We start from the raw sequence: 16,988 nt of genomic DNA, 5'->3' as shown, positions 1-16,988 counted from the left end.
TGTGTGTGTGTGTGTGTGTGTGTGTGTGTGTGTGTGGGCGTGGGCAAGCGGGCGGGCTGCTTCTGGCCTGCGGTGCGGTCAGACCATGCTCATCATCAGCACCCTGTCATGACCCCTCAACAAACATTTGACCTTTGACCTGACCAACATCCAAGTCAGATCAATACGTTCTGGCACGGACAGTACATTTACTTGAGTGCTGTACTTAACTCTCATTTTTTTTTTTTTTTTGGAAAATAATTTTCAGAACCCAAGATATCGTGATCCGAGGATTTGCTGCTCCATTCACTTCTTGTTTAACTTATTATTATATTATTATGTTTTACTTAAAAAAAATTGCTGGCACAGTATGAACATATTTTTTTTCCTTTTTCATTCATTTCATTGGCACTGAGAGTTAAGTACATTTTTGTACTTAGTATTTATTTACTTATTTTAAAGCTCATTACTTTCACCCCGCTAGATTTCAAATGGAAATATTGTACTTTTGATTCTTGGCACCCAAACTACACAGTAGATTTGATATTTTCAACAATAAAAATTCCACAATTTTTTTGTCCTCCTTCTTTTGTCTCCGCCTGGATGCCAGAGTAGAACCTCTGCCCCAAATGTGTCGCATTGCCCTGTTATAGCACCACCAGGAGGCCATGTTTTGCAAAACACATTTTTGGATATTACTCCTACACATTTTGTTCAAACATCACGCAAGTCGGTACACATTATCTATATAGTCATTTGCACGGAACTGATGCCCTTTCAACAAACATTTGACATGGCCAACATCCAAGTGGGATCGAAGTGTTCTGGCACAGAACAAGTGTGCAGGCGCAGTGTAGCCTCTTCTTTGGCTGAGACTGTATCTTTAGCCGTGCACCTACAGTATGTGATGTGTGTGTGTGTGTTCGTGTGCCTGTGTAATCAATCTCCTTCAGTGCATGTCCCCCATCATCCGTGACCTACTGTACCGTCACCTCATGCAAGGCAAATGCATTGTTTTGGCCTCAATGTAAACACTGTTGTATTTTATACTGGAGGTGTGTGTGTGTGTGTGTGTGTGTGTGTGTGTGTGTGTGTGTGTGTGTGTGTGTGTGTGTGTGTGTGTGTGTGTGTGTGTGTGTGTGTGTTTGCCAGTGTGCATGTGTGTCTGTGCTCTTTGTAATATTATATTATTATATACTATACGCACTAGAACATCACTTGTGGCTGTTATGACGTGCCATCCATCATGTTTCAATTGTGGGCTGTCACGGTATAGTGTCTATTAAACACACACACACACACACACTGTGTCTGAACCCGAGCATATACGCCCCGTATACGCGAGTCTCGTTTCACCAGAGATGATGTGTTCACTCGTACAGAGGGTCACGTCTTTTTATAGAAAATGTAGCACACACACAGGAATGTGCAGCGTAATGAGGAATGTGCCCCTGAGAGACGTCCATAATAGAACATCATATTAATATCCAGGAGAAACGGGTTTCACTGCGGTCACACCGAGGCTCATAACTCTGTTAACCACTTAAAGATAGTATGTAAGTGACGTCATAAAAACAAACTTTCTTGATAAAAGGTTAAAGCTCTACATTCTGATAGTAATCATTGCTAGAGAGCAGTGGTTCTCAAAGTGGGGTCCGTCTGGGGACCCCCAGGGGTCCTTGAGGGGGACCACGCTGCGAACTTGTACATCTGCTATTTTTTTGAAAAAATACATTTCAATATCGAAACTGTTAGGACAATTTTGGATAAAGTTTTAATGTTTTTTTTTTTTAACACAGATCTTCTGCGGGGTCTCTGTCACAAAACATTTTCAGATGGGGGTCCGCGACCAAATATATATCAATTTGGGGGGTCCTTGACACAAAAAGGTTTTGAGAACTACTACAGATACAAACGTTTTAATTTCGAGGACCCCCGAAACACTGAGAGTGTACGAAGGCAGAGGACGCCACTTCCACGGGGCTCCTTCCTTCCGTGCAGCTCGCTGAGGGAGTGTGTTGTTTAGGTCCATTTTAAATGTGCATGTAAATGATTGAGAACCACTGGTTTGGTGTATGGATGTTAACACATAGTGTTGTATTGTTGGTGCATCCTCAGGGCAGTTCCAGTGGTTTAGTGTATGGATGTTAACACATAGTGTTGTATTGTTGGTGCATCCTCAGGGGAGTTCCAGTGCTTTAGTGTATGGATGTTAACACATAGTGTTGTATTGTTGGTGCATCCTCAGGGGAGTTCCAGTGCTTTAGTGTATGGATGTAAACCATAGACAGTGAAAAGTATGAACAAAGTTACGCCCATAGAGACTGTAAATGAAGCCTATTTTTCAACAATTTAAAATCAGCCATCTTTCTATATCCTATGCACTCGGAAATGAATGCTATTGGTTGGGACCAGAGCGGCGGTGGGGAATGAATGCTATTGGTTGTGTAGCTTGTCAATCAAATCATCCCAAGGTAGCCACGCCCCTCCTACAGCATACCCTACTTTATCATCAATTTAAAAATAAATGGGACCATAATTTACCAAAATGCATATCATGGTGATTGAAAGAAGACTTTAAACTAGCGACTAGAAGCATATAGTATTTATGACTATGTTTATTAAGGTAATAAAATCAAAGTTCGGCAAAAACCCATCCACTTGAATGGAGCTTAATTACTTCTGACACCAGCAGGGGTGAAACAGCGAGACTACAGGCCATTATGAACTGTCTCTTCCTATAGCCTCAATTTACAACTCGGAAGCTGGCCCCTTGATGTTAACACATAGTGTTGTGTGTGTTGTTGGTGCATCCTCAGGGGAGTTCCAGTGCAGCTTCGAGGAGGAGCCCATCTGCATGTTCACCCAGGACAAGAACGACGACTTTGATTGGACAAGACACAGCGCCGCCACCCGCGACACCAAGTACACGCCCAACACAGGACCCAGCGGAGACCGCAGTGGATCCAAGCAAGGTGAGGAGGGCCGCTGTTGACTGGTTGGTTGGTTGGTTTGTTTGATTGATGGGCGACCGGGCAGGCAGACAGACAGACAGACAGACAGACAGACAGACAGACAGACTTGAAAACAGCAAGCAAAATAACTTGTCAAGTAGTTCCCTAAATAGTTGACAGCAATGCAACATTTTTGATTAAGGAAATACATTGTTGGTGTGATGTATGGGGTCTTGTCTGTGTGGCTGGAATGAAGCTTTTCAACTAATCCTATTTTGAGCTAATATATAAATGGGCTATATTCTGAGCAGAGATTTGGTGTAGAGGGAAAAAAGAGTACATAGGCAACTTTATACTAAGCCCTCTATACTAAGTATACAGAATTTAAGTGGTTAGATATTGTCTCTGTCGGGTGGAAACTGGAACCTCATGAGTCCAAAACTGTTACTTTTCAGGTTTCAAATTCAAAAGCATCAAAAGTAGCAGATCCGCAAGCTTGTAGATCTACTACTTTTGATGCTTTTGTGTGACGCTGTATCAAGCAGGGCGTTAATTTAGAAAAAAACACAAAAAGCTAGAATTTGGAGATAAGGCTTCTGCCTGTCAGCAACGACATGATGTTGACAATGTAATAATCTCACAAAGAGCAGCCTGATCATCCTCTTATTTCCATGGCGATATCGCCGCTGACTCTCCTCCACTGGCCGTTACCATGGGTACCTGAGTCAGAGATGTGTGCTACTGTTCAGTACAGCTCATTACAGCATGGCTGTGCGTACGTACGCGCTGGTACTCAATATTTAACCACTTCAACCCTCTATAGTGCAGGGGTCTTCAACGATTTTCAGGCCAAGGACCCCTTAGCTGAGAGAGAGATGAAGCAGGGACCCCCCCCCCCCCCCTCTACATATTGTATAAAATTGTGTTGCAGATTGTGTTGGATTTCACAGATAGCTTCATACACTTGCTTGACAGCAATATCATCAGTGTTGAGTATTTTCAGACCTTTACTTAAACCCTCAATACTTCATAATCTTTGTACTAATCTTTGTTGTCTCCGCCGGAGGCGGAGAGTATGTTTTCGCTCCGTCCCGCTGTGTGTGTCCCCCCCCCCTAGTCAAGCTAACATTGGTCAAGCTCCACGTGACACGTGACAATATGTTGACACCAATGCTTTTGATTGGCTAGAGGGACGCATGACGAAATAAAATCATGTAAATAGGTGTGTCACTTCAAAAATCCATTTTTGTTTTTTGAAGTGAGGTAAGACAGGATCAATCAGTCTTGATTGGAACAGTACCTTCCAGTACAAATCACCCGTCCGTGTTCTATTTTAAGTAAGAATTAGAACATTCCTAGAGAAGTATGGTTAAAGATAGGGTAAGTGATTTCATTTGATTAAAATAGCACGGGTCTGCTGGCGGAGACTTGTGCTCCGAGGAGCACATTTTCTAGTTATCTCTGTACTTGGGCTGCTCTCTTTTACCTCCTCACCAAACCTCTTTGCCGAAAATAGCTGATTTACAAGATAGATTTGCTATTCTCGCCTAAAGTTCTCCTCAGAATAGGGATGCTAGGGTTCAAGTGGTTAAGGCGAAAAATGTAATAATCCTATCACATTGGCGGCCCCCTTGTAGTAACTCTGAGGACCCCCTGTTGAAGACCCCTGTCTTAGAGAACCCGACTTGAGTTAAAACTCAAGGCGGCAAAACATTTCCGGATTTTGCAATAGCGGCGCTGGCATTACATAATAAGACAAACGCACTTGGAATGGGAAATGGTGGGGAAATAATAGTCTTCCTCCCCTTCTGTATGGAAGTGATTTTCGGGATCTTTTGCCTCGCACATTTTTATATAACTTTGTATGACGTTTGCACGCAACACTCTTGAAAACAAAGCATAGCATTGGGGGTCTGTCTACTATAGAAGCCGTGAACTGTCCACATAACATGTTATCTAAATTACATTTTAACCTTTGCATAAGCCTGCATATTTTTGCCAATTATTTGGGCATTTATTTATTATTTGAGTATTTCTACATTGAGGCATTGCTACTTTTACCTCAGTAAAAAAATAAAAAAAATCAGGGTCGTCCTTCGGGTGGAAACTTACTTTTCAGGATTTAAATAAAAAAAATGGCAAAAGTAGCAGATCTACAAGCTCAAAACGTTTCGCTTCACACCCATACACTGTAAAAAAAAAATGTTTCTACAGGCGGTACATGAAGCCTATTTATCAGTGATTCCAAATCCTTCCAAATCTTTCTATATCCGGTCCGAAATGCAAACGGAAATGAATGCTATTGGCTGCAACCGCAGCGAGGGCGGGTCTTCACTCGGTTGAACCAGTTGAAACCCTAGAAACATACCCTAATTTATCATTCATTTAAAAAATTAATGGGACCATCATTTATTAAACGCATATCATGATGTTTTTAAAAATACTTTAAACTAGCAATTAAAAACATAAAGTGTTTATGAGAAGGTTTACTAAGGTAATAAAATCAAGTGTAAAGGTCGCCCACAACCTCATTGACTTCTATTGAGATAATGTATTGCAAACGGTAGAAGTTAAAATAACGACATCTGCTGGGCCATTAATAGGAACAGCAGGCTGAACAAGAACCCGGAAGTGAGCTTCAACTCCAGCGAAGGGGGTTTGCCCCTTGGTCACACCGCGTTTCGAGCTTGTGGATCTGCTACTCTTTATTAATCCTCCTATAATCCTCCTATAATTCCACAAAGCTCTGTAGCGGTGAGCCCAAAATCTGTTCTGCCCAGTTCTCCTCAGTGGCTGGAGCAATTGATCTGCATTTTCACACAGCCATTGACCATTACCATGTGCACGGAACAGCAAAGCCCGTTTTTCGCTTTCCCCAAATGTCAGCTGTTTATTAGCGTTGTTGTGTTCGCTGGCTCCCGGGTTGCCAAATCATGTGCGCATATCCCCCCACGGGTATGGTATAGTTTACGAAAAAACTGAAAACGTTAGGAGAGATAGGAGGTTTGTGCCCGACAGCGACGATATGTGAGGGGCGTGGGAGGCGACAGGAAGCAGTGGCTCTGCTGCCTGGTTAGCAGCAGCTGACTCAGTTAAATAATGCATCGGCTCTAATCACTGTAATGGTCTCCCAAAAAAACAAAAAATGTCCAGGATTTCATTAGCGACCCGACGGTTCCTCTTCAGCGTTCTAATGATCTGATATCATATTCAGACCCTGGAGGAAGATATTCACATTGATTCTTCTGACTGGAGGGAAGGGAAGAGAAGGGAAGGGAAGCAGAGGGAAGTGAAGGGAAGCAGAGGGAAGGGAAGAGAAGAGGAGGGAAGGGGAGAGGAGGGAGGCAGCTAGTGCACAAGGCTGTATGGTTTGGCTTTGAGATGATGTGCCTTCAGGCACATTCGGGGGCGTTGGTCTTTCTGCTGTCACCCATGCTGTTCAACCTCGTGTCACACCAAAGCTGCATGACGTTGCTGTCGGGCAGAAACCTCTTATCTCCATGTTTTAACAGTGTTTTAAATTAAAGCCCTAATATGGGAGTATCATGTTTGTTTATGGTTATGTCTGAGTCATAGTGACGTGGCCGAGGTCCGCCTGCCCGCCCTCCCATTAGCCAATTTTAATATAGGATTATTAGGAAACATACGCTAACCAATGAATCCCTATTTCATACACTATAAAAACAATAGCAGATGTACTTTTGATTTATTGATTGATTGATTGAGTACTTTATTAACATGCTTATTAATAGCACAGGTAGTACAGTCAAAGGTTATGTTAAAAGGATGTTGTTTCCATCGTGGTGCTTTGTACATCAAAGTAACTACGTACATTTACCCAAGTACTGTATACAGTACTTGAGTAAATGTAAGTACAATTGTGAGGTACTTCTACTTCCACTACAATTATTTGAAAACTTTAGTTACTAGTTACTTTGTATGTTTTGATTATAATTACAAAACATACATTAACCACTTCAGCCCAATATACATTTCAGCCATTTGAAAATAGCCAATCTACAAGCTCACAATGCATACTTTCTACTTTTGTAGTAAGTACATTTTGAATTCCGGACTTTTGCTTGTAACAGAGTATTTCTACATTGCAGGATTGATACTTTTACTTATTTTAAGCAAAACATGTGAGTACTTGTTCCACCACTGCTGCACATGCATCGCAACACATTGATTTGCTTGTAGTATGTTGCTATTTTTGAAAAAAGCAATTGCGAGATAGATGGGACATTCTGAAGCCATGGCAGATTGGTGGAGAGCAATCAAACGTAATCAGGGCTGTTGTGTTGTTTTCCTGTGATTTTCTGCAACAAATTGTCGGGCAGAAACCTTGTACCTCCATATTTTTACTTTTTATGTTTTTCCGTAAACGAATGCCCTGCTTCATCAAACAAGAGCGTCACACAAAAGTAGTGAAAGTAGGCGATCTACAAGCCCTCAAGAGTCACAACGCATCACTTTGCGTGCTTGTAGATATGTTTTTCTATTTTTATGGGTTTGTTTAAAAAATATTAATCACAATGCAAATTGTTTTGGACATACAAGATTTCCACAAGACAGTGACGGAAATTATTAGCTGGTGACTCATTCCTTGCTATAGAACAGCCCAGCAGATTGGCTGGCAGAAAGCTCTGATTCCAGAGGTTTTTCATCCACCTTTTTGTTGTGTTTAATGTTTGAGCCTGGATGACTCCATCTCCGTGCCGAGATTGTAAATCAGGGAAAAAGACAGAAAGGGAAAACACAACAGGCCTATCGGGATAGTAAAGACAACACGGCAACATCCCCAGTATAGTTAAACCAAAGATATTCAATTATTAAAGATACGCCATCCCAATTGGAGCCACTATAGGCGAAACGGTACACAAATCCTACAAATGCTCTCCTATAAGTGGGCGTCTGATCCCGCGAAAGTGTGTTGCTGGGACAGAGAAAGGTCGATAATAAAGTAGATTTTCTCATTTTATACTATGAAAATCTTGGAAATATTGTGTGGCTTGTGACGATCGGGTCTAATATATTTAGTTCAGTGACCATGGGGCTAAAGAATGGTTCAGAAGCTGTGTTCACGTTAATTTCATTCAAAAGGCGGCCACCTACTGAAGTAATCCAGAGATGGCATGTCTTTCTTTTTTTGTCTTGGGTTAAACCTTGAGGGAGTAGAACATTGACATACATGGTTCCCTTCAGCGTTGCGCAGACCAAGGGGTGTGGGTGTGTGTGTGTGTGTGTGTGTGTGTGTGTGTGTGTGTGTGTGTGTGTGTGTGTGTGTGTGTGTGTGTGTGTGTGTGTGTGTGTGTGTGTGTGTGTGTGTGTGTGTGTGTGTGTGTGTGTGTCATGGAAGGCATGGATGAGTGTCTCTGCAGCAGTTTGAGATAGTGTGTGGTGGTGGCAAGCTAGTCATGCAGCGAAAATAGCAGATCTCCAAGCTCACACAACGTGGTGCCGCAGCACAACACATTGTGAGCTTTTATTTTCTGCTTTAGAGTTAGGGGTTCTAAAAATGGCATTCGTAAAATCGCCGTCCTAAAATGTTGATATCCTCACAAGCAGTGGTGTAAAGTAACTAAGTACATTTACTCAAGTACTCTACTTAAGTACAATTCTGAGGTACTTTTACTTTACTGGAGTATTTCCAATTTTAAAGGCAAATGTTGTACTTTTACTCCACTACATTTATTTGAAAACTTTAGTTATTACTTACTTGGCAGATATACATTTTTACATTACAAAACATACATTAACCACTTTAGTCCTGTTTTATACCTAGGCTATTTGAAAATAGCCGATCTACAAGCTCACAATGCGTCGCATCGCGACGCGTTGTGAGCTTGTAGATCTGCTATTTTCAAACATTATTAGTCCTTTTACTTTTGGTACTTTAAGTACATTTTGATAGCAATACTTTTGTACTTTTACTCAAGTAAATTTTGAATTCCGGACTTTTACTTGTAACGGAGTACTTTGCAATATTGATACTTTTACTTAAGTAAAACATTTGAGTACTTTTTCCACCACTGCTCACAAGTATAATAATACAAACGTGTGTGTGTGTGTGTGTGTGTGTGTGTGTGTGTGTGTGTGTGTGTGTGTGTGTGTGTGTGTGTGTGTGTGTGTGTGTGTGTGTGTGTGTGTGTGTGTGTGTGTGTGTGTCCTTGCAGGTTTTTACATGTACATCGAGACCTCCAGGCCGCGGAAGGAGGGCGACCAGGCTCGCCTGGTGAGTCCGTTCTTCAACGTGGCGCCCAAGAACCCGTATGGCATCACCAACCCACCCGCCTACTGCCTGGGCTTCTTCTACCACATGTATGGAAAACACATCGGTGAGTTTTTATCATGCCTTATTATTACAGGGGCGGTCCGGGGACCCCCAGCCAGGGTTCCTTGAGGAGGGGAAAAATTCCCTCTGAAAATAGCTGATCTACAAGCTCATAGATCGGCTATTTTCAAAAGATCTACATCGGCAATTTTTAAAAACAATATTCCTAATATTTCCGCATATTTCTCAGTACTTCATAATGGAGCATTATCCTCCTATAATTCTACAAAGCTCTGTGTGTGCGGTGAGCCCAAAATCTCTTCTGCCCGGTTCTCCTCAGTGGCTGGAGCAATTGCTCTGCATTTGCACACAGACTTTGACCATCACCATGTGCACGGAACAGCGAAGCCCGTTTTTCGCTTTCCCCAAATGTCAGATGTTTATTAGCGTTTTTGTGTTCGCTGGCTCCCGGGTTACCAAATCATGTGTGCATATCCTCCCACGGGTATGGTCTAGTATTATTATGGTTAGTTATTATTACCGTATATCCATCAACTAAAATGTGCTCTTTTTGTTGTGTGAAGATAATGAACACATTTTGAATGAATGAATGAGGATGGTTGTTATAAAATATTAAATGTCATTCACTACCTACATAATCAGAATTTATTTTCGTACCCCACAGGAAAAAAAATGAATCTGTTCTCATTGAAATTATTGTGAGAGACTGAAATCGACTGCATTGTCTTATCGTGTCATATCTACTCGTCTATGACGTCTCCTAATAAAGAATCTGTCAAACCGCCATCTGTGTGATCAACGGAAGGTGTCAGTCTGAGTGACGACACGCACAACACTGAAATGTTAAAACGGGAAGTCATTTAGAGATAAGAACTGTCAAAAGAATCACGTTCGTGACCAGTGGTGAAAGAAGTGCTCAGATATTTTACTTAAGTAAAAGTACTGTAGCAATACCACAGTATAAACATGTTCTGTTACAAGTAAAAGGCCTGTGTTCAAAATGTTACCCGAGTACAAGTACGTATTGGCAGTAGATAGCAGATCTATAAGCTCACAACACGTTGCGATGTGACGCGTTGTGAGCCTGTATAAAATAGGGCTAAAGTGGTTAATGTACCTTTTATAATATAATAATTTATATCTGCAAAGTAACTAGTAACTAAAGTTTTCATATACTTAGTAGTGGTGTAAAAGTACAATATTTTCCTCTGAGATGTAGTGGGGTAGAAGTAAAAGTATTGAAAATTGTAAATACTGAAGAAAGATGCCTCAAAATTGTACGGAAGTACAGGACTCTTGAGTATATGTACTTAGTTACTTTACACCGCTGGCACCAACACTGAAACATTAAAATGAGAGAGTCATTTAGAGATACGAACTGTCAAAAAGAATCAGGTTTCGTCCGTGACCTGTATATTTGGCAGCACATTTTCTTGGTGAGTTTACCCGTAGTAGAAGCTGTCAACTAGAGAGTCAGTCTGGTCATCTGGGGGAAAGAGGAAGAAGACTTTTTTATTCTATTTAAGCAAAGGAAAAATCAGATTCCCCCTAGCTCAGAGTACACCAGCACACTGACAGTTATTTTGGAACAAAGCTCATCTTTTTTTCCCCCCTCTCGGGCTTCTTGTCTGGGAAAAAAAAGAAAACGTCTTTCTGGAGCAAGTTTGTCCAAAAAACTTTTGAAGGCGAATAACAGCTCTCTTCCCCCATGTGCCTGTGAAGAGACTTTCTTTCTGCTGCTAATGTCGTATGGCTGTCAGGCAATAAAACCTCATATCTCCAATATTTCAACTAGATGTTACTCATGTACAAGTACAAACGTATCAGCATCAAAATGTACTTAAAGTACCAAAAGTAAAACGTTTTAAAATGTTTGAAAATAGATGATTTACAAGCAACATTTTCTAAATCGTGTCGCACAAAAGTAGTGAGAATTGCCAATCTACAAGCTCAACACGCTGCGACACTAGATTGTAGATCGTTATTTAAAAATCTTTTTTCAAAATAATAATCACAAAGGGAAATAGGTTTGAACATACAAGGTTTCCACCCGACAGCAACAATATTGTCTCTGTCGGGTGGAAACCTCATTATGTCCAAAACTGTTACTTTTCAGGATTCAATTTCAAAAGCATCAAAAGTAGCAGATCGACAAGCTCGAAACGCGTCGCTTCGCGCCGCGTTTCAAGCTTTTGGATCTGCTACTTTTAATACTTGTGTGTGACGCTTTAGTATGATCAAGTAGGGCGTTAATTTACGAAAAAAACAATAAAAGTTCAAATATAGAGATACAGGGGCACGGTGGCGCAGTCGGTAGCGCTGTCGCCTCACAGCTAGAAGGTCCTGGGTTCGATTCCCGCCGGGGATGCTGTGGGCGTGTCTTCTCCTCTGCGTCATCAGCGCCCATACCCTAGGTGGGGGGATGGCGAAAGGGCCTACTCTGTGTGGAGTTTGCATGTTCTCCCCGTGTCTCTCAGGGTAGTTAATACCCTCACAAAAACATGTAGTAATCCTGGTCGCTATAACGCCTCCCCATGACAGCCGGGGCGCCTGATGGAGGGGAAAGGAACTGGTTGGAATAACGTGTTCCTTCCACGCGCTACGTCCTACCAGGGAAACTCCCCCCTGTCAGGTGACAAGAAGGTCAGTTGGCTCTCATGCATTGAAGGAGGCATGAGCTCGGCCCTGGCCTCCCTAGGCTGGTGAGGGGAGTGTAGTGTAGTGCCCAGGATCACTTAGAAAATTGGCACCGGGTGAAAAATAAGGGTTACAAAATCGTGATAAGAAATTGAGATACAAGGTTTCTGCCCGACAGCAACGATGTGCTTTCTCGTAGCCGCCTCACGCTGTGCTACTGTTTTAGTCTCTCAAGACAACAAGACTTGTTTGGCTGGCATGCTTCCGTCTAGCCGCCTGGAAAGCATCAGCTCTGATGATGAGTGGTGGAGGAGCTGATATATATATACGGTCGTTTCTGTCCCCTAGTGCAGTGGTTCCCAAACAACAGTTTGCATGGAAATAAGGCAAAAATAAATCTCATCAGTCTCAGTCTCATGATTGCTCAAGGACACTTCGACACTAACTCTGGGGTTACGAACTGGAATTAAGCCTTCCGGTTCCCAAGCGGCCGCTTTACCTCCTGAGCCATTGCCACCCCTATTCTGTGATCGGTGAAACAGCATGAAAGGAGCCTAAAGTAAATAATTAGCACAATATGTAGAATCATGATGTTTAAGGTATTATTCAAAAGCTGCTGTTCTACATACAGCCAACCAGTTGAAGAAATTGCAGATTGAAGCTTTAACCCCATTTGCTTTTTATGAAATATCAGAGACCATAAGGGTTTTTTATGGAAAAGGGTACTGAACATGTATTCTATTGCCATTTTGACCCCTTCAAATACTCTTTAATCATATAATAAATGCTAACTCTACAAGCTCACAACACGTCGCAGCACGACGTGTTGGGAGCTTGTAGATCTGCTATTTTCAGAGCACGACATATTTCCAAATGACTTTAATAATGATTATTTCATGATATATTTTATTAAGTTTGCGTCCCTGAGAGACAACTTTCTCTTTTAGGTCTCGAGCTGAATAAGTTTGGGGGAAATAACTGCACTGAGAAAACAAAAATGTGTCGAAGCCTATATCTGCTGAGCAGAAATGGAACTTCTAAAAGATATCTTAAAATATCTTATTAGATAATGGACCCTTTTAAAATGTTAATGGAATGAATTACAGACTGTCCCTGGAGCATTGGAAGAGATGGGCTGACATGAGAGACTGTGTCTAACCCAAGACACTTGGGCATTAGTGCCACAGGCACTAATGCCCAGGCCGTGCGTGTGTGTGTGTGTGTGTGTGTGTGTGTGTGTGTGTGTGTGTGTGTGTGTGTGTGTGTGTGTGTGTGTGTGTGTGTGTGTGTGTGTGTGTGTGTGTGTGTGTGTGTGTGTGTGTGTGTGTGTGTGTGTGTGTGTGTGTGTGTGTGTGTGTGTGTGTGCGCGCGCACGCGCCAAAATAATATCCCCCAGTGCACGCTAGCCTAACACACAGCGTTATATTTTGGATGGAAAATAAATGCAATATACTTGCACAAATAGAATCATTGGCTGCATTACAATTTGCGCATTGTGTGCGCGTGCTGCGTGGGGAATGATTTCTCAGTAATGCATCATTCAGTTTATGAGAACACATTTTATTCTGATTAACGAACAATCAAAGTGCACTCCACAAAAGTGGGCACCTCAGAATAATCCTTCATAATGTTGCTCAACCTCATGCAATAAATCTAAATTTAGGCTACTCACAGGTTGTACTGTAATAAATGGTTGGTGCGTGCATCTGCGTTTGGGACAGCGTTTGGGACAGCTTCGGGAAAGTCGATTTAAGCATTTATGGAGATCTTGTACAGTCTCCTCATAGAGCTTTTCAGTTAAAGTGGTAAGGACATTACCAGGCTTTGTCTCTATCTCGTCGCCTTCTGTCTCTCTCTCCCACAAATACACATGCTGTTAAGTTACACCTCATTTCCTGTTAATAATAACCTGTGTGAAATGTGGTGAATTTGGAGATAAAGGGGACACACTTTATTGTGAAGGGACGAGCAGAAGAAGAGAGGTGTTGTCTCTGCAAGGTTGTTGGCGGTCGAGATGGCAGAGCGCGGAACTGAACTGTCAAAACGAGTTGTATCAATCCGAGTTAAAATACGCTACAGACACTTACAAACGAGAGGGCGATGCACAAGAAACACGTTAATCATAAAGGTGGACCGTGGACATATGTCCTGGCCTGGTAATGTCCACGGTGCAACTGCACCCCCTATAGTTATGCCAGTGAGCACGACCCGTGAGCTTGTACATCTGGGGCCCTATTTTCGCCGGTGCCTTACCCATTATCCCTAAACGTCTTTGCCATTTTTTACAAATTTTCAAATCATTTTCAAATAGTTCAACTAGCCGATTTACATCTTGTAGATTGGCTATTTGAACTATTTGAAAATGTTTTTTAAAAATAAATAGGAAAATAGGGTGGTTATTTTCACCTAAAGTTTGTATGTCCTCACAACTATAGTAAAACAAACGTGTGTGTGTGTGTGTGTGTGTGTGTGTGTGTGTGTGTGTGTGTGTGTGTGTGTGTGTGTGTGTGTGTGTGTGTGTGTGTGTGTGTGTGTGTGTGTGTGTGTGTGTGTGTGTGTGTGTGTGTGTGTGTGTGTGTGTGTGTGTGTGTGTGCGACCAGATTGGATCTCTAGTAGAGAAACAGCAGGCCCATACAGCCGTGGTTATCTCTCAGTGTCAGCCTCTTCTCTTATCATTAACTACTGTAGAGGACTAGAGAGAGAGACGATGGACGCTGGTAAACCTGTTGTAGTGTTTTTAATGTAGTGGATTAGAAAACAATGCTTTGAAAAATGCTGCCTTGTTGCATTCTGCAACTGCATAACGGATAATGATTTGTGTGTGTGTGTGTGTGCTTGTCCGTCCGTCCGTGCGTATGTGCCTGCATCCGTGTGTATGTGTAAAACACACACACACATGCTGCACATGCCTCCCCCGGTGTCGGTTAAAGTCAAAGCGGCCTCGCTTTTGAAAACGAGGTTAGACAGCCAGCTTTGGCGAGCGTAGAGAGAGACTGTTAAGAGAAACGACTCCCCATGCAGCCAGCACTCCCCCCTGCCTGGGCCGGTCGTCTCGCTTGATCACAGCGTTTACAGTGGTACTGGGTTTTAGAAGGTGTTTGGTACAGTGGTACTGGGTTTTAGAAGGTGTTTGGTACAGTGGTACTGGGTTTTAGAAGGTGTTTGGTACAGTGGTTCTGGGTTTTAGAAGGTGTTTGGTACAGTGGTACTGGGTTTTAGAAGGTGTTTGGTACAGTGGTTCTGGGTTTTAGAAGGTGTTTGGTACAGTGGTACTGGGTTTTAGAAGGTGTTTGGTACAGTGGTACTGGGTTTTAGAAGGTGTTTGGTAAAGTGGTACTGGGTTTTAGAAGGTGTTTGGTACAGTGGTTCTGGGTTTTAGAAGGTGTTTGGTACAGTGGTTCTGGGTTTTAGAAGGTGTTTGGTACAGTGTTCCATGCTGGCAGCACTCCCCCCTGGCTGGCCCGTCAGTCTTGCTTGATCACAGCGTTGGGTACAGTGGCACTGCTGCCATGGAGGCACACGGTGCATTATCATAGTGTTTGGGACAGTAGTACTGCTGCCATGGAGGCACAGTGCATTCACACAGAAAGTGTTTTGTACATGGAGGCACGCGGTGCGTTCACAAAGAATGTGTTTGGTACATGGAGGCGTGTGGTGCGTTCACACAGAATGTCTTTGGTACATGGAGGCACGCGGTGCGTTCACACAGAATGTGTTTGGTTCATGGAGGCGCGCGGTGCGTTCACACAGAATGTGTTTGGTACATGGAGGCGCGCGGTGCGTTCACACAGAAAGTGTTTGGTACATGGAGGTGCGTGGTGCGTTCACACAGAATGTGTTTGGTACATGGAGGCGCGCAGTGCGCTCACACAGAAAGTGTTTGGTACATGGAGGCAAGCGGTGCGTTCACACAGAATGTGTTTGGTACATGGAGGCGCGCAGTGCGCTCACACAGAAAGTGTTTGGTACATGGAGGCGCGCAGTGCGTTCACACAGAATGTGTTTGGTACATGGAGGCGCGCAGTGCGTTCACACAGAAAGTGTTTGGTACATGCGGCACACGGTGCGCTCACACAGAATGTGTTTGGTTCATGGAGGCATGCGGTGTGCTCACACAGAATGTCTTTGGTACATGGATACACGCGGTGCGCTCACACAGAATGTGTTTGGTTCATGGAGGCACGCGGTGCGTTCACACAGAAAGTGTTTGGTACATGGAGGCACGCGGTGCGCTCACACAGAATGTCTTTGGTACATGGAGGCACGCGGTGCGCTCACACAGAATGTCTTTGGTACATGGAGGCACGCGGTGCGCTCACACAGAATGTGTTTGGTTCATGGAGGCACGCGGTGCGTTCACACAGAATGTGTTTGGTACATGGAGGCGTGTGGTGCGTTCACACAGAATGTGTTTGGTACATGGAGGCACGCGGTGCGTTCACACAGAATGTGTTTGGTACATGGAGGCACGCGGTGCGTTCACACAGAATGTGTTTGGTACATGGAGGCACGCGGTGCGCTGGTACAATGGTCCATGGAGGGACGGTGCAGTGCGTTCACACAGAATGTGTTTGGTACAGTGGTCCATGGAGGGACGGTGCGTTCACACAGCATGTGTTTAGGTGTAAAGAGCAGACCGAGTGAGCAGACAGAGTGAGACCCTGTGCTGACAGCCACCACCACTGTTCAAATGTCTCTGATTTATCGGCCCGCATGGAGGGCGTGCAGCGCGGCGGGGGAGCCGCCGCCTCTCCAGCCACCAGCCAGCTTTGAACGCTCGATCCCTGTAACTTACGTAATCTTGGGTGCGAACATTCTGTGAAAAATACTGTAGCCTATCTACAAGCTTGTAGATCTGCTATTTGGTGTAGACGGGGGGGAAAATTAAGTGGTCCAGGTCCGGTTGGCTAAGACTAGAGGGTTTCTTTCTAAGTGGTTAAACACTTGAACTCCTAGCATCCCTATTCTGGGTGCAAATATTCTGCAAAAAATAGAAGATCCCTGGGAATCTGGTCAACTAAATATACAGCCCTTGGGAATCCGGTCAACTAAGTTTAGGGTTTCAAATGGTTGGACAAAAGATGTGGGCTGAAGCCAGAGATAGCGACAGGTACCCTCGGAG

General features: G+C 43.3%; 1 protein-coding gene across 1 annotated transcript in view; it reads left to right on the top strand.

Annotated features, from left to right (window-relative positions):
- The window catches only part of LOC308102587 (MAM domain-containing glycosylphosphatidylinositol anchor protein 2), a gene marked incomplete at both ends in the record, with an annotated part of 464,799 nt that overhangs the window by 427,036 nt on the left and 20,775 nt on the right, over positions 1-16,988 (top strand). The window contains 2 exon segments of the mRNA XM_080452356.1: positions 2,799-2,954; positions 9,110-9,271. Coding sequence (XP_080308482.1) covers positions 2,799-2,954; positions 9,110-9,271 — 318 coding nt within the window.

Source organism: Gymnoscopelus braueri (genome assembly GCF_963280865.1).
Source record: "Gymnoscopelus braueri genome assembly, chromosome: 16".
NCBI lineage: Eukaryota > Metazoa > Chordata > Actinopteri > Myctophiformes > Myctophidae > Gymnoscopelus > Gymnoscopelus braueri.
Note: the sequence above shows the minus strand (reverse complement) of the source record. Positions and strands in the feature narration are given on the sequence as shown.